Here is a 19,443-nt window from a genome sequence, read left to right on the forward strand (position 1 = left end):
AAGAGTTATAACATGACTCTGTGATTCTATGAAGTAGCCCAGGGGTGGTTTTAAGGGGGGGGCAGAACCTCTTTCAGAGGCATTTCAACCTTCTATAATGGGGGGAAACAGAAAAAAAAGAAAAGAAAAGAAGAAGGGTGGGAAGCCATCAAACAATCACAGCCATCTCTCCCCACCCCCGGCCTCATTCTTTCCCCCTGCAGAGCCGTGAAAGGCGCCTCGTGACCCATTTCCAGTATGTGAGCTGGCCCGACTATGGCGTCCCTTCCTCGGCTGCCACCCTCATCGACTTCCTGGGGGCCGTGAAGCAGCAGCAGAGGGTGGCGGTCAACGCCTTGGGGCCACGGTACAAAGGGCACCCTGGAGGGCCGCCCATCGTGGTGCACTGCAGCGCTGGCATCGGCAGGACAGGTAAGGACGCCGGGATGCAGGAGCTTCAGGTGGCTAACGGGGATCCTGCATAGTAAAGCCGGGGGAAGCGTTGACCTCAGCAATGTCAGAAGCATTAGTCCAGTGAGCTCAGCGCTGCCTCCATTGGCAACTGCTCTCCAGGACGTTAAGCACAGCACGTTCCCATCACCTGGTAACTGATCCTTAAAAAAACAGGAACCATGCCCCAAAACTCCTGGTGCTTGATGTTTTCAAAAGCAAGAACTGGAGTTGCCTGGGATCAAACCTGAGACCTTCTGCATGCAAAGCAAGGGCTTTACCACTGCGCTAGAGCTTTTCCACACAGGCCTTGGAGAGCTCCTGTGGACAAGCCCTGGCTTCTTATGACAGGGACTGTGATGCAGCTCAAACAGGGCCACAGAGCCTTAGGCCAGCTTTTCTGTGTGTGAAAAGCCGGAATCTTGAAATGCCTCTCCCAAGGCTTAGGAGGTGGCAGCAAGAGCCCTGTGCCAGGATCATCCTGACCTTATACAAATCTATGGTGCGTTAGAATACTGTGTACAGTTCTGGTCACCGCACCTGAGAAAGGATATAATAGAGCTGGAAAAAGTGCAGAAAAGGGCAACTAAAATGATTAAGGGGGGTGGAGCATCTCCCCTAGGAGGGAAGGTTACATCAACTGGGATTGTTTAGCTTGGAGAAAAGGAGGCGAAGGGGAGACATGACAGAGGTGTACAACATCATGCACAGTGTGGAGAAAGTGGGCAGGGAGACATTTTTCTCCCTCTCTCAAAATACTAGAACCCCAATGGGGTCATCCCATGAAGCTGATTGGTGGGAGATCCAAGACAAATAAAAGGAAGGACTTCTTCACACAGCGCATAGTTAAATGATGGAATTCACTACCACAAGATGTAGTGATGGCCACCAATTTGGATGGCTTTAAAAGGGGGTTGGATAAATTCCTGGAGGCGAAGACTATCCATGGCTACTAGCCCTGATGGTTGTGTGCTACCTCCAGTGTTCAAGGCAGTAAGCCTGTGTGCACCAGTTGCTGGGGAACATGGGTGGGAGGGTGCTGTTGCATCGTGTCCTTCTTGTGGATCCCTGGTCAACAGCTGGTTGGCCACTGTGTGAACAGAGTGCTGGATTAGATGTTCCTTTGGTCTGATCCAGCCTCAGGGCACTTCTGATGTTCTTATTTTCTTAAATGTGTTGGTCTATTTGGCTACGCCTCTGTGGCCTTGGTCTTCGCCCACCACTGGCATGGTCCGACACCCCTGATGAAGAGAGTGTGGCGGGTTCTGTTTAGGGAAAACAGCTGATGGTGCTGCTTTTTCTCTTCTCCTCCCACCCCCACTCTCACCAGGTACCTTCTGCGCTCTGGACATCTGCCTGTCGCAGCTCCAGGACGTGGGCACGCTGAACGTCTATCAGACGGTGGTGCGGATGAGGACTCAACGAGCCTTTAGCATCCAGACCCCAGAGCAGTATTATTTCTGCTACCTGGCCATCATTGAGCATGCGCAGAGAGAAAACCTGCTCCCCTCCTCCCAGACCAGGGTTGGCATGGAGAAGAGCTAATAGAAAGAGTAGCCGAAGGCTCTCGCTGTTGGCCGATAAGCACCAGGGACCAGTCCGCTGTCGATGTCTTTCCTTCCTTCCCGACTGATCCAGATTCGTCCAAGTCTTCAGATGAAACTTGCCAACGATACCGATGCAAGAGCTGATTTTTCTCTGCCACCGAGGCCATAGGGAGAACCTTCCTTGTAACTAGTGGGCTAGGACGAGTCACAGCTGGTAGCCGTAGGCTACGAAGGCTTGTGTTCTTTCACAACTAGCACCCTCGACTGAACTGTGCCTTATTAAATCCAACAGACAAAAAAAATGAGGGGGGAAATCATTGATACAAACCCCAAACTTAATGGCCCCGACTTGCCACCCCGGGCAAATGGGTGGAAGATTTGGCTCCTGCCGTGGGTACATGGTGTCTTCTTTGCCTTGCTCTCATGCTGTAGGAAGCCTTTCCAGTTGTAACCTGGGGCCAGGATAGAAGAATCCCCTCCGCGTCAGTCTTACCCGCCACTACTTCTATGCGTGTGTCCATCTCTATGTACAAAATATATCCTTCCTCACGCTACCAGGGCATAGCCAGTATTCCAATTTATATAGATAGACGCAGTTGCCTCTAGCCATGGCTCAGTAGTGTCGTAGCATCTTGCTACTGGGGCCTCTTTCTGAGTGGCAGTGTCCCATGTTGCAAATGGGCAGTAGTGGCGCTGTCCACCCATTTCCCCGCCCAGCCAGGACTCCTCAAACGGCTTTTAGAATGCGCACCCATGCCATTACGCACACCTCCGAGTCCAGAGGGGGCCCCTGCCCCGTCTGCCTCGCATACGCCTTGAACGGGACCATGGGGGCAGGGTGGCGGTGAAGTTGCTGCACTTGAGCGTGCCCAATCCCACGTGGACCCTCTCTGGGCCAGGTCTTGAGAGGAGGCTCTTCAGTGGTGGCTCCGACATCAGTGGGTCAGTGAATCCGCTCCGGGTTTCAGTCAGAACTCTGAAGGAGTTATCCAAGGTGTTTCATGCCCTGGATGGCTCCTTTAGAGTTGTGACTGAAACCCGGAGCGGATTCACCGACCCACTGACGTCGGAGCCACCAGCCTCCGCTGATACTCTTTAAAAGTCTACGTGTTTTTACTTTACCGGGGAAGCGGAAAAGGCTGTTAGCCTGAGTGAAGGTCCGTGGGTCTCTCTCTCTCACCCTCATTGACAGTGGGCACAGGAAGGAAGTCACTCAAACATTTGTCACTAGCCAGAAAAGCTACGTGTCCGGTACGAAGTACGGCAGGGGACTTCCTTTCCTTGCAAAGCCCACGGGCCCAGTGAGACCACAAGCTCCTGGCTTCCCTTCGGGAGGCTCCCCCCCCCCCACCTCCACACTCTTTCTGTTTACGGAAGAGGAAAGCGGCATCTGAGCCGACCTCAGTAACTTTATACTGGAATAAGCTCTTTTGAATGTGTATATTCTTTTATTTTTACGATCTCTCTCTCTTTTTGTTCTTTTCGTTTTTGTATTTAACATTAACTTGATCGAGACTGAGTTGGAGATAACTGTAAATGTTCCTGTTCGCTGTTGTATGGCGACAACCTTTTCGTTTTTGTATTTACAAATAAATATACCTACAGCCCCACACATCCCTCGACGCCGTTTCATTTGCTGCTTAGGCAAAGGCTTGTGAGTGGCTGGGAGATTCCAAGCAGATTCTCGGTATGACACTCAGCTTCTCTCCCACAAAGGTTTTATTTAGTACTATTTTACACCCTGCCTTTTTTTCCTCCTGCAAGGAACCCCAGGCAGCTTATATGGCCTTCCTCCTCCTCTCCTCACAACAGCCAGCGACTGGCCCACAGTCACCCAGTGAGCTTCATGGCTGAGTGGGGAATAAACCCCAGGTCTCCTGAGTCCCCAGCCAACACTCTAGCCACTACACCACACTGCCTCTCCTGGGAATTCCGGTTCAGTGCTAAAACGTTTCAAAGTTCCTAGCATCACCACCTCCTTTTTCTCTTCTCATCCCACTCTCACGGAAAGAATATTTAAAATTACTGCCTATCTCTTTCCCTCCTAGTTCTTTGCCAGACTGGATTGCAATCAGAGCTTGCTGCAGAACAGTAGTGTACATTCTGAGTGTACCAAATCTGTATCCGTAACTGAGCAAGTACAGTGATTGGTGAGACCACTAGTCAAAAGCACAGGAGTAGAGCCAGGAAAGGTGTTGGTGATAGTAGCCGGTCGGCAGACGCTTTGCCTTAAGTCAGATGAAAGCAGGGCTTTGAAAGGGAGTTGGATAAATTCCTGGAGGAGAAGGCTATCAATGGCTACTAGCCCTGATCAGAGGCAGTAAGCCTGTGTGCACCAGTTGCTGGGGAACATGGGTGGGAGGGTGCTATTGCACCCATGTCCTGCTTGTGGGTCCCTGGTTGACAGCTGGTTGGCCACTGTGTGAACAGAACGATGGACTAGATGGACCCTTGGTCTGACCCAGGATGGTTATGTTCTCCAACATCTCTGAAGAATAAGGCAGTGGCGACTGGGGAAAACACTGGGCCTCCTGGGGGCGGCACCACTCAGAACACTCTTCCCAGAGCTCTTACATCCTTTGGGTACCAGGCGAAACCCTTTTTATTTTCTTTTTATTTTCTTAGGCCTCTTTAAATGTTAGTTAAATCAATCTGGATTTGTTTGTTGTTGTTGTTTGCTGCTGCTGCTATGCACACAGTTTTTATTCTGTAATGCGAGGCTGGTAGCTAGGAGACATTGACAAAAGCTTCATTCACAGTAATGGATCTAGCAATCAGATATCACCACATCCATTAAGGCATAAATGAGGACAGCCATTACCATTCGCATGCTATACAATTCATATGCATTCTCAGCCATTCCAATGACCCTCTGTTGTTGTTTTAAAAAGGAACTCCTCATTTGCAAAAGAAACAAAAACCACCTGCCTGCATTACACGCAGAAGTATTCTCCACTCTCACTATTTCCTCTCAGAGCCCATCCGAATATCACTATTGTATTTTTATTATCATTTTTCAACCCCACCTCTTTAAAAAAAAACCACAAAGCACCTTATAATCAATGCAATAATAGAAGCGGTGTTTTTGTTTTGTTTTTAAATTAAATTAGATCATTAAGAATAAAAAGGCGAAAGGCAGCACGGTAAAAAAAAATGATACATAAAATTTTGGGATTTACAAAGCGATAAGAAACATGCAGTGGGACAGATGGAGAATTGATTCCTAAACTACAGCGCCTCCAAAACCAGACAGATTCGCTTCCAAATGGCTGAACGGTCAGGAAAAACTCCTCCCCCCCCCCAAAAAAAAGCCCGGGGAGGAAGTGGGCGTGGTCTAACTTGTAGGGCTCAGGCCCCGCCCCCATCGACGGGGATGGCTCTCCCTCAGCCAATCACCTTCGGGGGGCGTTCCCATCCATTCAGGATTCCTCGCCTGCGCTTTGAGGGTATGTAACAGCTGCTTTCAATTGAGTCCCAAAAATATATTGTACCTTTGGGGGGGGGGAGGAGCGCGGAAGTTTGGAAGATTTGGGGAGGGGGCGATTTGGGGTTAAAGCTAAGTGGGGGGTCAAAAGAGGGGGTGCTGATGAGAAGGATCCGTGTTAATTAGGGAGGGAAAGGAACTGGGGAGCTGAAGTGGAGAGGGGGGGCGTAAAAGGCAAGGAGGCGCCCCCTCCCCATCATGGAGGGGGGAGAGATCGTGAGAGCCGCGTCTCTCTCTGGGTCGCCTGCCTGGCGCGGTGTGTTTTACGTGCGGTAGTTTATTACGTTTGCTTCCAAAGCGGCAGCCCAGGGAGGGGGCGGCCAGTGGGAGGAGCCTCCCCCCCTCTCCCCACCCCCTTACTTCTTTTTCCGTGAGCCAAACAAAGCTGTGCGAGGAGAGGAGAGTTGCTGGAGTTGCAGCGGCAGGATTTGGCCCCGTTCCGTTGCAGGCGCAGCGGCCAGCCTGGCCGGAATGTGCGTGTGTTTAAAGTCCCACTTCGCAGGCCAGATGTTGCTGCCCTCCGTAGCGTAGACCAGCCTTCCCCTATTCTTGTGCGCACCAGATGTTTGGAACTACAACCCCCATAATCCTCAGCTGTGGAGGAAGAGGGAAGGGGGAGCCCCCTCCCCATCATCCTAAATGAGGCGGGGGAGGAGAGAGAGAGAGAGAGAGATCGCGGGAGCAGGGGGATGATGGGAGTGATAGTCCAACACACCTGGAGGGTACCTCCTCCCGACCCGAAACTCGTACCTGCGTGTCTCTGTGTGTGTGTGTGTCTCCGAATCATGCGAGCGCCGTGGCCGTTTATATATCGCGGGTCTGTTCCCGAACGTGAAATGCGGAGGGCGGAGATCAACCGCGCGGGAATTCGCAGCGTCACCTGGAGTGGCGCTCGGGGGGGTTGTCCCTCCATGCTTCCGCTCCCCCCACCTTTTTTCCCCTCGCCGCGTTCCATTTTCCATCGCCTGCCGCTGCCCGCGCGGCCCAGCGTTCCATTTCGGAACGTTCGCGGCCGCTGGAGCCGTCCCGGATTCGAATCCCCGCGCCGCCTCCGTTCGACCGAGCACTGGCTTGCAACGGCGCAGCCCCCTCCCCCTCCTGAACCTCGCGTGTGTGTGTGGATACGTAACAGCCCTGCTGGGTCAGACCAAGGGTCCGTCCGGTCCAGCATTCTGTTCACACGGCGGCCAACCCGCTGCCACCACGGGAAACCCACGGACGTGACATTGGATTGGAGTCTCCACTCCGCTTCCTTGCGTGGTCGGGAGGAGGAGGAACAGGGAGGCGGCAGCTCCGTGGCTCGCTTGAGCTCCCGCGGCTTCTTTCGTGGTGCCCAAGCGGCGGCCGGATTTCCCACGCGGGATTGCGGTGGGGGGTGGGGCGGGAAGTCCGATTAGCAACCGGAGGCGGATCGGGAGTCGGTTCGCCTCCGATGGCTAGCCCGCCGCGCCTGTTGAAAAACAGACCCGACGTCGGCTTGAGAAACCATGAACTGTGCTGCTAGGCTTCTACGCGCGCGTTTGTGTACATGGGGAGAAAGCTGCAAGCAGGGGCACTGTGCACGCACGGATTTGGGGACGCGGAAGGAGGGCTGGCGCATCCCTTCCGCGCCTGCTGGGAAGCGAATTCCGCCGCCTTCGCCTTGCCCGACCCCGCGTGCCGAAGACGTCGCTGCCTGCAGTTGTTTGCAGCCGGCCTCCGCGTCGTCCCTGCCCACAACTGTGTGGAGACGGCCGAGGGCGATGCGCAGCTGGGTCCCCGCCTCGCTCTCCGCTGCCAAGCGGGGAGGCAGGACGGGCGAGCTCGGCTCGCTGGCCCTGCCTGCTCGCGAGGAAGCCCGTCCCTCCCCTATGGTAGCTGGGCAGGGCTTCCCGAGCCGCACCGCCTTCCCCGGCGGAGGCGCCGCCGCAATTCGGGTGGCGCTTCTCCTGGCGTCGCTCGAGCATGTGGCTGAGTTCGTCGGACACGCGTCCATCGACTGGGGGGGGGGGGCTCGGTGGGTGAATAGGAACAGACTGGGAAACAACCGTGGGTTCGCGAGTCGTCCGAACTCCGCCGGCGCCTCTCTATTCCGGCGGGGCGGCGCGGGGGCGTCTTTCTCCTTGAAGCCGATTGGGGCAGGGCGGAGAGAGGTGGGCCCGCCCCCTTCGCGATCCCAGGATCACCGGGGCTGGGATCCACCCACGAGCAGAGACGGGCCCCTCCCGCCCGCAGGCGGTGCCGTGGAAACCAGCCCGGAAGTGAAACTCCGCAAGTCGGCGGCAGGGAGGGGTTTCGGGGACAAAAGCCGCCCGCCCGCCGGGCCTCCTTCTCCGAGCAACGCGGCCAGGCCGAATTTGCGCAAAAAGGAATTGCCTTTGCATTGCGAAGAAGAAGGGGGGAAAGTTGCAAAAAAATGAATTGCTTTTGCATTTCAGCAGGGTTGGAAAGGCAGGAGTTAAAACAGTTCCTAGAGCTGCCCTTCCCCCAAGTCCCCCAGATGGCTTGGACTACAACTCCCACCATCCCCCAGCCTGCCTGGAGGAAAGCTGACATAGAGGATCGGTCTAGGGGACCCTTCAGTAGCGGTTGCTGGGGTGGGAGGAAAAGTCATCTCTCGCCGCTCGCCATGAATGGGGCGCTTGAATGGAAGTGATTTCTGATGCATCTTCAGACAAGGGGGAAGAAAAGTTGTGCAACTCCCAGCATTTCCCAGCCAGGCAGGCTGGGGATGGTGGGACGTGGATCCGAGCGGGTGCCAGCTTGAGGAAGGATGCTCTGAAGTGCTGGCTGAGGAATGCTGGGATGGGAGTTGTAGGACTCCCCCACCCCCACCCCCGAACATACATAGGACGCAGCCCTTAGAAATGTGGATGTCCTTCTGCCCTTAAAGCTAGGTGGGGGGACACATGTACCCCTCCCTAGACATTACTGGACTGCAACTCCCACCAGCCCTAGCTCGCACAGCCAATGATGAAGGATGATGGGAGTTCTTGATATTAGGAATACTTTTATCCCGCTTTCATCTGGACGGCCACACGTTCCTCACCCCAGCCTTAAAGTTTGCCCATCTTTCAACTGTCCTGCTTGAGGCTGGCTTGTCATCCTTTGCTCAACCATAATGCAGAACTCTTTTTACCTCCAGAGGCCTCTGGCTGTATTTCTTACTCCGAACCTGGCCAGGTGTGCTGCCTTAACAGGAAAGCCTCTTGAAGAGTATCTGGCGTAAAGCCTGGCCGTACAGAATCCTGGCTGTTCATATTTTCTTCCCTCCTTCGCAGTGTTCAAGCGTGGGATCAGCCGACCACTTGCCCTCAGTCGAAATGATCAGAGCTGGGGGGTGCTGGGGTGATTCCCCTAATGAGGAAGGGTTGCAGCCTCTGAGACTTTTTAGTTTATATAAAAAAAAAGTGGGGGGAGTGGCAGTGGGATGTTACGACAGTTATGCAGGCTGTGGGCAAAAAGTGGATAGAAAGAAGCTTCTCAGCCTACTAATCTTAGAACCGCAGATGAAAGGGAGTAGTTCTTCGTACAGTGTAGTTAATCCCCGGCAGGGGTCCCCAACCTTTTTTGGCCGTTGGAATTTTGAAAGAGTCGTGAGCGCTTTCACAAAATGGCTGCCGTGGTGGGCCCGTTCCGTCGCAAAAGACTAATTTCCCAGGAGGCCCCCCTAGTGAGACTAAAAGAAAAGTAGCTTGCCCAAGAACCTAGTTACAAGAGTGTGGAGGAGTTCGGAGCTCCAGAACAAACTAACTGAACTACAACTTTTTTGAACCCGAATGAAGATGGGCGCTGGAAGACAGCACTTTGCTTTGTATCCTACAGGAGTTTAAAGAAATAATTTAAAAAATCTTAAGAAATAAAATAACAATTGGGAGGGGCAAAGAACATGGTAGGCCCCAAGAGAGATGTCCACTGGCACCGTGTTAGAGATTCCAGACCTATAAAAATCAACTGTAACATTTATAACTGAATGGAAACCTTTTGTAAACTTTATGAAGGGACGAGAAAAAAATGACTTGTATATCTGTGGATTCAATCAATAGCGTGGAAAATATGGAGAGAGAAATTAGAGATTTGGATTTGACAGTGATAAAGAAAAATAATAATAATGACAATATTATTATATATCTTTGCTGAGGAGAATATTGGAAGAACATTTTATTTGGTGATTTGTTTGTTTGTTTGATTTTGTTTTGTCTTAAGTTTTGTGGATGTGTGTGTATTGTTAGTGTTTTTTTATTTATTGATGTTTGGAAATAATAAAAAAAAAGATTTTTAAAAAAAGAGATTCCAGACCTATGAAGGTTCTCTGGCACAAGATGGAATGATGGCCATCAATTTAGTTGGCTTTAAAGGGGAATGGACCAATTTATGGAGACAGAGGCTACCAATGGCTACTAGTCCTGATGATTCCAGTATCAGGGCAGTATGCCTATGTATACCAGTCGCTGGGGAACATGGGCAGGAGGGTGCTATTGTGGTTATTTAAATTACTATTATTACATTTATGTCTCACCCTTTTCCCCTTTAAAATGAACCCAAGGTGACATACACGGTTCTCTTTGTTTTCATTTTTAACCTCACAACAACCATGTGAGGTAGGTTAGGCTGACAGTCAGTGAGCTTCAAGTCTCGAGTGAGGACTAGAACTCAGATCTCCTGAGTCCTAGTCCAGCACTCTAACCGCTATACCACAACTGGCGCTGCTTATGTCCTGCGTCTGAGCATTTTAGAGGCACCTGGTTAGCCTTTAATCCAGTCAGGCTCCTCCTATGTTCTTAAAACCAACTTGTTTTAGGGGCGTGTCTGAAAACGCCGTTGCCTTCCCTGATGTTCAAGTCAGTAAATCAAAGTGGAGGACTGTTTTATGAGAGGGTGTAATCCAACCCTGTTAAAATCAATTGAGGTTTTTTTAATCCATTGATCTCAACAGGAAGTGGCTTGTATTTCTGTTTCGCTTGTATCCAGCAAGTGTAAAACGTGCTTTAAGAAACATCAGTTTTCCTTTGTTGCTGATTGTGGGAGTAGCCTGCTAAACTTGGGGCTCCTTTTAAACTGCAGACATGAGGACATGGGGTACAAGAGCAAGGTGCTTCTCTCCAAATATGGTGCAGGGGGGGAAAGAACCCCATCTGTATAAAAGTTTAACTGCTCTGGAGGGAAAAAACACCCAGCTCAAATGTGCAATATTTATTCCATATGAATCCTGCCTTCCATCATCAAGGGTAGCAGACATTTATCCCATGTTTGTCCCATTTTTATCCTTGTGCAACAACCCTATCAGGTAGGACAAGCTGAGAGATAGCAACTGCCCTAAGATTACCCAATGAATGTAATGGCTGTGTAAGGATTTGAACCTGGGTCTATTTGGTCACAGGCCCAACAGTTTACATCACAATGACTCTCGTAAGAACTCCGCAGGATTGGACCAACGGCCCATCTAGACCAGTTTTCTGTTTCTGATAGGGGTCTGCCGGCTGTTTTGGTGGAAGCTTGCCAGCAGAGCAGGAAAATAATAGTTCTCCCTAGCAGATGATATTCACAGGTATACTTCCTCTGGGTGTGAGGTGCCATTTAGCTATTGTAGCTAATAGTGATTAATAGACCATATTCTCCATGGGCCTATTCAGACAACACGCTAAGCCATGGTTAGGCTGCTAACCCTTTTGCAGCAAGTGGTTAGTGTGTTTAAATGTTAGGGATAGTGCGGTTCACACGACACGCTAAGTCATGGATCACACAACACGCTAAGCCACGATGTTTAGCCCACTGTGGCTTTTGTGTGTCATCTGAAAAGGGTCCATGAAATGGTCTAATCTCTCTCTCTCTCTCTCCTTCTCTTTTTAAACCAGAGATCTCCCAACTAACTGCATATTTTCCTTCCCACATGGTTAGCTTAGGCATCCTTTTCCTGACGGGCAAAACTTCTATTAATTCAAGCTCAGTCATGTTGGCAGATACTTTTTTTTTCTTGGAAGAGTCAGGCCAATGCACGCGTCTGCTGCGAGTTGGAGGTGTGCCCGACGTTGGAAATGGCTTAATTGCTGTGCGTGATAGTAGCTTCAGCCATGTGGAAATCTGGGGCTCTGTGGAACTAGCAGGGCTTTGGGAAGGGTGTGTGCGTGAACGGCCGGCCGCCCAATGGCTTTTGGGGTTGCTGGGCGACTTTATGACAGCAGAACTGGGTGAGCCGCGTACAGCTTTGCTTCTGATGGCCCCTTCCGAGATAAAACTCAGCACCCAAGTCAAGGGATGGCAAAGCCGCTTGCGTGGGAAACCTGAGGTGCAATTCACCTCCCCTGTGAGGTGTCCAAGATATGGTTGTTGAAAGGAGAGGAAGAGTTTAATATATAACTAGCGAGAGATGGGTGGAGTGTGGGCTATAGAACTACCATTGAAAGTGAAAGAAGAAATGAGACCTGCAATGAAATCTTCCTTCCTTCCTTCCTTTCATTTTCATACCACCCCATAGCTGAAGCTCTCAGTTGCAGTGTGGAGGGTTTCTGCCAGGATGTATTCCATTCCATTCCGTTACCCCCGCCAGGCAATGTTCCATGGTCCCTAAGCATCTCCAGTCCTACTTGGGCCATTTTGGAGCTCATGCCCCTTTAAATGTTCCCCCTAATATATATTTTTTAATTCTTCTGGGACAGGCAGTAGCTCAGTGATACAGCACTTGTTTTGCATGCAGAAGTCCCCAGGCTCGAACCTCTGCTTCTCCAGGTTGGGCCAGGAAAGAATCCTGCTTGAAACCTGGAGAGCTGCCGCCAGCCAGTGTTGACAATACTGGGCTAGATGGGGCGCTACTCTGATGCCTAAGCTTGGTGATACTGCCTGCTTATGTATTGACGATGCTATTTTAGCTACACAAGGAATTAGGAAAATATGAAGTGGTCTTATACAGAGTCAGATGCTTGGTCCATTTAGCCCCTTATTGTGGACCCTGACTGATAGCAGCTCTCTGGAGTGTCAAGCAGGAATCTTGTTAGCCAAACCCGGAGATGCCAGGCATTGAACCTGAAACCTTCTGCATGCTTAACATGTGCTTTACCGCTGAGCTACAGCCCTTCCTGTAGTTCCTTGTTGGTATATGGAATATATAGCTTCTCTTTCTAAACTTTTAGATTTATAGCAGATACAAACAGTGCACGCAAGTGACTAGGGTGGGGTGTGCAGCTCTGGCCTGTGAGTCCACAACCCCCCAATTGCAGATGAAATGCCTTACGTAAAGTATGGGAGACTCCTTCAGGGACTAGCCCGCTGCCCTGCCCCAACTTCTGACCAGTCCAAGCTGGGCAGCTTGATAATATTAGACCCTTTGCAGAGCCAGTTTTAAAAACAATTCAGTTGAAACCATCTCTCCTCTTCCTTCTGTGTGCTCTGGCACTCCAGGGTCTTATTTTCTCTGGGCTGGGTCATGCAGATGGGCTTTCTCTGCAACTGTAAGGCACTTTTTAAAAACTTGTTTTATAAACAGATGAGAGCTTGTATCAAGACAACATTCTCCAACCTAGTGCCCTCCAGATGTTTTGGTCTACTACGCCCAGCTTTCCTGGGCATTGTTGTTGTTTATTCGTTCAGTCATTTCCGACTCTTCGTGACTTCATGGACCAGCCCACACCAGAGCTTTCTGTCGGCCGTTGCCACCCCTTATGCTGCCATTCAGCCAAAAAAGGCTCTCATGGCGGCTTACAAAAGTATTTCTTGACAGTCCCTGCCCACAGGCTTACAATCTAAAAGACATGACACAAAAGGAAAGGGGATTGGGAGGGAGGAGGAGGGGGGAAAGCAAAGCAAATTCAGACACTACATTCTTAGTTGCAAATGTTCAGCAGTGACAGTTGGTAGCAGGAGGGAGGGGGCTCTCAGCTGGAACTGGACCCAGGCACAACGGAGAGGTGCCTAGCTGCTGCTTCCTCCCTCACTGGTGGCCTCTGCAGAGACAGTTGGTAGCAGGAGAGAAGGGGCTCTCAGCTGGAGCTGGACCCAGGCACGATGGAGAGGTGCCTGGCTGCTGCTTCCTCCCTCACTGGTGGCCTCTGCTGGCTGGGGCTTATGGGAACCAAAGTCCAAAACATCTGGAGGGTACCAGGCTGGGGAACTCTGCATTAAGGCTGAGAGCAAGAGCCACATAGCAGCGATATACAAGGGAACGTTCATCTTACGATCTGTGGGCATCTGCCTTGTGTGTGCGCGTCTGTTTGCGGTGTGTCTGCAATACTGTAGCCTGGATCATAATCAAGGCAATGGTTCCTAGGCAGAGGGGCATTAGAAACCCAATTGACACTTCCTCTTTTGTAAGAGAAACTAATCTTTTGACTCTGTCTCTCGCATTCATACATGTATTCACCTACCACTCCATTTCCTTATATTATCTGCCTCTGGCAGCATTAGAAACCTGATTGGGAAACTGTTGGCAAGTCACTGTATCCTCTGGAAGCCTGTTGATTGGTCTGCCAAAGATCCCTTACAGATTCTGAGGTGCATGCTTATAAAGTGCAGGATGGCATATATGTTTGTTTCCAGATTTTATCATTTTGGGAGGGGGCAGAAGTAGCAGGAGAGCTAGGCCGATGTGCGCAGTGTGTGTGTGAAATAGTATTTGAATATACTCATCCCCCACAGTTTAAAGTAGTATGACTGCATGATGCATCATTGCAGTAAAAGTCATAGGAGTCCAGAAAAAGGGGAAACAGGTACCTTCAAACATTTACGGGGTTTATTCTCTTTCACTGGTGGTGAAAGTTGTTCTGATACCAAGGAAGCATTATCGCTCCACATCATCTTGACGTTTAGGGTGAGAATTTGTGATGGACTTCTACGTGTTATGTTGCATATGTTGTAGACTTTCAGAGGCAGTTTGGTTGTGTTGTTATTCTTTAAACATAGAAAATGTGGCTTAGGCTTCAGTACTGAAGCATGTAACCAGAGTTAATCAGGGAGGGCAACACAGTCCGAGGCGAGAGTGCATAGATAGGATTGCAGCCTGATTCCAGCCAACACGGTTTTCTTTGAGAGAGGCTGGAAAACGCACGAGGTCACAACCCCATGCAGAGTTACTTGGGCGTAAGCCCCACTTAAAGCACAGTGCGGCTTGCTTCTTAAGGTCTGTGCAGGTCAGATCGCACTGGACTAGCTGCTCTGCTCCTACGCCTTGGCTATTTGACTTTCCGTACAGCAGGAAAGTGGCTTTTGCTGCTGCACGTTCCAGCTGTGGGATTTTCCTTGTAGGTTGCATCCTGTTGCGGGGATTTCTCCTGGTAACTCTTGAAACCTGTTGCTCGCCCCCCCCCTCGTGCATCCACCCCACTCCCACACCCCGCGTTTAAAACATCACGGCGTCGCTTTCTGGTTCCCTTTGCCGAACTTCCGGGAACGCAGGCGAGGGATGGGGTGTGTGTGTGCGCGCGCGCGTGCCTCGTAAGCGAGGCGGCTGCGGCGTCAGCTGCTTTTATTTATTTATTTTCTGGCATGAGCCCCAAATAGCGCTGCTGCAGCGTGTTTGCACGGGCGCCTTGCGCCGCCGCCAGGATGTGTGCGCGGTGCAAAGCGCGCCTCAGCCCGGGGGCTCAGCTCCCTCCCTCCCGTGTGCAAAGGGCCGCGCTGCTGGGCCGGCGCGAGCCTCGATGTAAACATTCCACAAAAGGGCTCCCCAGAGGAGGGGCGGGGCCTCCCAGCCGCCGAGGTGGGCGGGGCCTGGAGGGAGAGTTGTGCAGCAGGCGGGACGTTCTCCCCTCCCCGTCGGGAGACAGACGGCCGTTCCGGCCAAAGGCGCGCCGGTTCCTGTGCCCCTCCGCCCAATGAGCGCGGCGCGGGGGCGGGGCCTGGCTTCCCATACGGACGTTTTTACCCTTTTAGGCTTCTCTCTCTCCCCTCCCTTCCTCCGCCTCCTTTCGCATCCCCTTCCTGGGAGCAGGCGCCCAATAGCGAGGGCGGGAGCGGGACAGCGCCGCGAGCCGATTGGCGGCGCGGCTGAGTGGCGGCGGCGCGGCCTAATCGCCGCGCGGGAGGTCTCCTCGGGGCAGGGGAGGGGCGGGATTTCCCAGGGAACAGAGAAGCGGGCAGTGCTCGGCGGCGGCGTCCGTCCGGAGACGGTTGGTCTGTGGGCATTGCTCTCCTCCCCCCACGAGCTCCCTCACGCGGGGCGGGCTGCGTCTGGCGGCCCAGCTCGGCCAGGCCTCCCACCCCTTCCTTGGCTGCCGAGGTGCCCCACGGCCCCCCACCGCCCGGAGGAGGAGGGCGGCTGGTGCGGAACCGCCGGTCGTCACCGCGTCCTCGCTCGGGCCCTGAGGAGACGCCAACACCTCAGGTGGAAGAAGAAGCGGCGGCGGCACTGAGGTGAGGAGAAGGCGCGCGCGCGCGCTCTGACAGAACCCCGGGCGGGGGGGGCGGGGGCGCGCAGCGTATGACGGGGGCGGGGCCTCTGTGTGTGTGTGTGTGTGTGTGTGTCTGTCTGTGTGTGTGTGTGTGTGTCGAGCGTTACGTGAGGAGAAGAGCGGGGAGAGGGGCCGCTCGCCCGTGGCTCCTCCGCCGCGGCTGAGGCGAAGGCGGCTTCTTCCCGCGCTGCCAATCCCGGCCGCCGTGGCTCCCAGGCCCCGCCCCTTCTCCTCCCCCCCACCCCCCAATCCCCTCAGCCGGCTCTCCTGCTGCTGCCGCCCCCCCCCCCCCCATTTCTCTTCACGGTGTGTTCTGGCTCCGCCCCCTTTTCCTTTCCCGGCTGCCTTGGAGAGGAAGGGCGGGGGGAGAAGAAGAGGACCGTTCGGTGGGCGGGGCGCCCCCTTGGCTCCGCCCCCTCCGGTATCGCTGCTCCTTCCCTCCCTCCTTCCTTCCTTTCCCTCCGGTTGTTTCCGCCTGGATGATGCGGTGGCTCCTCCTCCTCCTGCTTTTAGGGAGGGGGCGGGCCGCCTTTGCAGACCCTTTATCTCCCCCCTCCGCCTCCTCTCCCGGCCCTCTGCCGCGACAAGGGGAGGACGAGGGAGGGGGCAACCTGCAACTTAGCCGCCAGCCTCCATCGCTGCAGCCCTGCCAGCCCCGATCCCCGCGCACGTTCCTCGCCCAGAAGGAAGCCCCGCCCCCCGAGTTCAGTGGGTGCTCAGCGCTGATGGTGGAAGAGTGCATTAGCGAAGGTGCGGCTTCGGCTTGCGGAGTTGGGCCGGCCTTGAACTTGAGTGGGACTTGGGCAGGGCTGGGGGAGCTGAGAAGGGCTGTGGAATGCGAGGAGGGCTCAAGCCCTTCGCCAGCGCCCGTGGTGCGCTTCAGGATTGTAGCCTTCGGCTTCTGGGGGAAACGGGCGGAATTAAAACTCGGAGGTCGAGCCCCATTGAATATCCTGGGGCCCCCAAGGAAATAAGTGTTAGGGTCTGGCTGGAAGCCTGTATTTCCTTCCATCACCACAGCCATGCGTACGACAGGAGGGAAGATTCTGCGCTGAACTTACCCCAGCTGCTTCAAGCCTGTCGTGATAAGTCTCCTGGCACATCACCAGTCTCCACCCATCCTCTTGATCCTTTCTAGTTGAGATCTCATCCTTTTCCTAAGCATTTGAGTCCTTTCCCCTCCTTCTCCTGTGACCTGCTTTAGCTGCATCCTGGTTTCTTTGAAAGCGTTTGCATGCTGGTGGTTCCCTTTCCTCTTCAGGTCAGATATCCCTGGCGTGGATGGGAAGAGAAAGCTTGAGTGGCTGAGAGAGGGTGGATAGATGGGTGGACGGCTCTGCTTTCTTCTTGCCAATGTGGGCACCGAGCTCTGAGCATCTGGTTGGTGGGGAAACTTGGCTAGCAGCAAGCAGAGCCGGCCCAGGGACAGCCTCCCTTCCCTTCCCTTCCACGTGCCTGAGGAGCGCCTGGGGGAATGCCTTGGCATCACCTCTAAGCTAGCCAGGAGTCTGCTGGGAGCTACGGCAGCGGTAAAAGCCCCACGGAGATGTTATATGAGGTCATCAGGTTGAAGCTGGGTGATTACCAGTAGATGGTGACAAGAAACCTTGGTGGCCCCTTACAATGTCGTTGCTTGCACTGCAGCCAATCACTTAATCACCCCTTGCTTGCACTGATGCTTTCTGTCCTCAGATGCTCTGTGTGTGAACGGAGGCAGCAAGCGGATGTTCCGCCAGACACTGGGTTGCGCTGAAATGGGCGTTACTGCTATTAAATCTGCTCCTGAGTGTGCTTTAAGTGGAATGATTCAGTGTGCCGTTCTCGAGAGTGGCTGTTTAAATATAATCATGTTTGTGGTGTGAAATTTGGAGCGTTGGCAGGTGTTTTCCTCAGTTTATTTCCTGTTTTAGGAATGCAAGGCTTGATTAGTCCCTATAGTCAGAAATAGACTAGGAAGTTTAGTTTGCATGATTAGGCAAAAAATATATATGCTATATGCTATGCTGGGTACTTTTAATAGAATAGCAAAACATAAATACGTTGTTGTTGAAAAGTGTTTTTACTGATTCGATTTCTTTTCTTTGAGAAACCTGCTGAACAGTTTCCCCGTTTCCTTCAAGTCTTCTTTATCCATTGGTTGTTAAATGTCCTGTGCAACGTTGTGAATTTTTATTTAGGTATTCAGTTTGCTGTCATGGATACAAACACATCTCCCTGTCTAATATAATAATTATATAAGAAGATCATACTAGCTGCTTTAAAGTTTTGCTTTATTATTCCATGCTGCTTGGATACAACGCGGAAAAGGCTTTGTGCTGCTGTCATATTGGGTTGTCTTGGAATGTGGGAAGCATCACAGGAGCAGCTCATCATTAGCAATTCTTGGGGGTGGGGAGGAGACCTGCATAAGGCAGGGGTGGGGAATGGTTTTTTTTAGCCCCAGGGCCTGTTTACGTTTTTGGAAAAGCTCTTGTGGGGTGGGAGATCTCATTCCGGTGGTGAACCATGCTGAAGGCTAAAGGGGTGGAGACGACAATACAAAATAAATAAATACATAAATAAATAAATGCCAGCATATTGTAGCTTAAAACTCTTGCTGCCAGTAACTAAGCATACCCATTTGCTATGAAGAAAAGCTCCAGAAGTCCACTTCCATTGCACTCTGAGTGTGCGTGTATGCATGTAGTTAATCTGTGGTCGTACTGAGTAATACAGCAGCAATAAAAGTATGTCTTAGAACTGCAAATATATAGGGAGTGCTTTTATAAATAGTGTAAAATAGGAAGCATTTGTAAAATTAGGTGATTCATTAACATACTATGTTATAATACTTCAAAAGAACCACATAAACAGGATATAAAATTCTCACTGTATGTTGATGCTTCTGAAAACAAAACTGGAGAACATCCTCAATGACCCACTGCAATAAAGAGACAAAGTCTCAGGATGTCAGGATTTCTTTTGAGTAGAGTTGAAAATGTAAAAATGCCCGTACAGGTGAATCAATATAAATAGATATCTGCTTCAGATACAAAGTGGCTGATCCTTCACACAAGAGGCTTATTTTGGTCCTCTGAATATCTACAATTACAAACTGGGCTTGAAACAGTTTTGTCATGTAGAAAGCTTAAGCTCTTTAATGTTCATTCATTCCTAAGTCAACATTGTCTGTACAGTTAAAATGCTTATATTTAGAATGGATGAGTTTTATTTCAGAAAAGTAGTATACCGTACTTCTAAATGCTTGAAACCTCATGTCACAAAATATAGGCATGGTGCCTTTTGCCCTCTGGGGGTGCTTTTACTTTATCACAGGGAATCAATTCTCATTGAATTCGGTGGGACTTGCGCTCTGGTAGGTGTGTTTAGGATTGCAGCCTTTGAGATAAAGTAACTCTTGATTAATACTCATTCCACAAGTCATCTTATGCTGGTAAGACCTGTGTCAAGAGCAAATATTAGTTGTGGGCACTTTATTCCACGGCAAACTGACAGCCAGTATCTTCTGTAAGTCTGTACATCTCCTTTTACGTAAGGTTGCCCCTTCTATTTAATTAAGACATGGCTCTTATTTTATTTAATTGTTAGATTTATATGTCGCCTTTTGCTCCAAAGATCCCAAGGC

General features: G+C 51.5%; 2 protein-coding genes across 3 annotated transcripts in view; both read left to right on the forward strand.

Annotated features, from left to right (window-relative positions):
• Positions 1–3,586, forward strand: part of PTPN9 (protein tyrosine phosphatase non-receptor type 9) — a 36,327-nt gene extending 32,741 nt beyond the window's left edge. The window contains exons 12-13 of the mRNA XM_063142617.1: positions 204–411; positions 1,760–3,586. Coding sequence (XP_062998687.1) covers positions 204–411; positions 1,760–1,974 — 423 coding nt within the window. The 3' untranslated portion in view covers positions 1,975–3,586. The remainder of the gene's footprint in view (positions 1–203; positions 412–1,759) is intronic.
• Positions 3,587–15,680: 12,094 nt separating this feature from the next.
• The window catches only part of SIN3A (SIN3 transcription regulator family member A), a 55,266-nt gene continuing 51,503 nt past the window's right edge, over positions 15,681–19,443 (forward strand). For both annotated transcript variants that reach the window (XM_063142742.1, XM_063142743.1), the window contains exon 1: positions 15,681–15,780. The gene's annotated coding sequence lies outside the window, so the exon portion shown is untranslated. The remainder of the gene's footprint in view (positions 15,781–19,443) is intronic.

The sequence above is a fragment of the Elgaria multicarinata genome, chromosome 16, assembly GCF_023053635.1.
Source record: "Elgaria multicarinata webbii isolate HBS135686 ecotype San Diego chromosome 16, rElgMul1.1.pri, whole genome shotgun sequence".
Classification (NCBI taxonomy): Eukaryota; Metazoa; Chordata; class Lepidosauria; order Squamata; family Anguidae; genus Elgaria; species Elgaria multicarinata.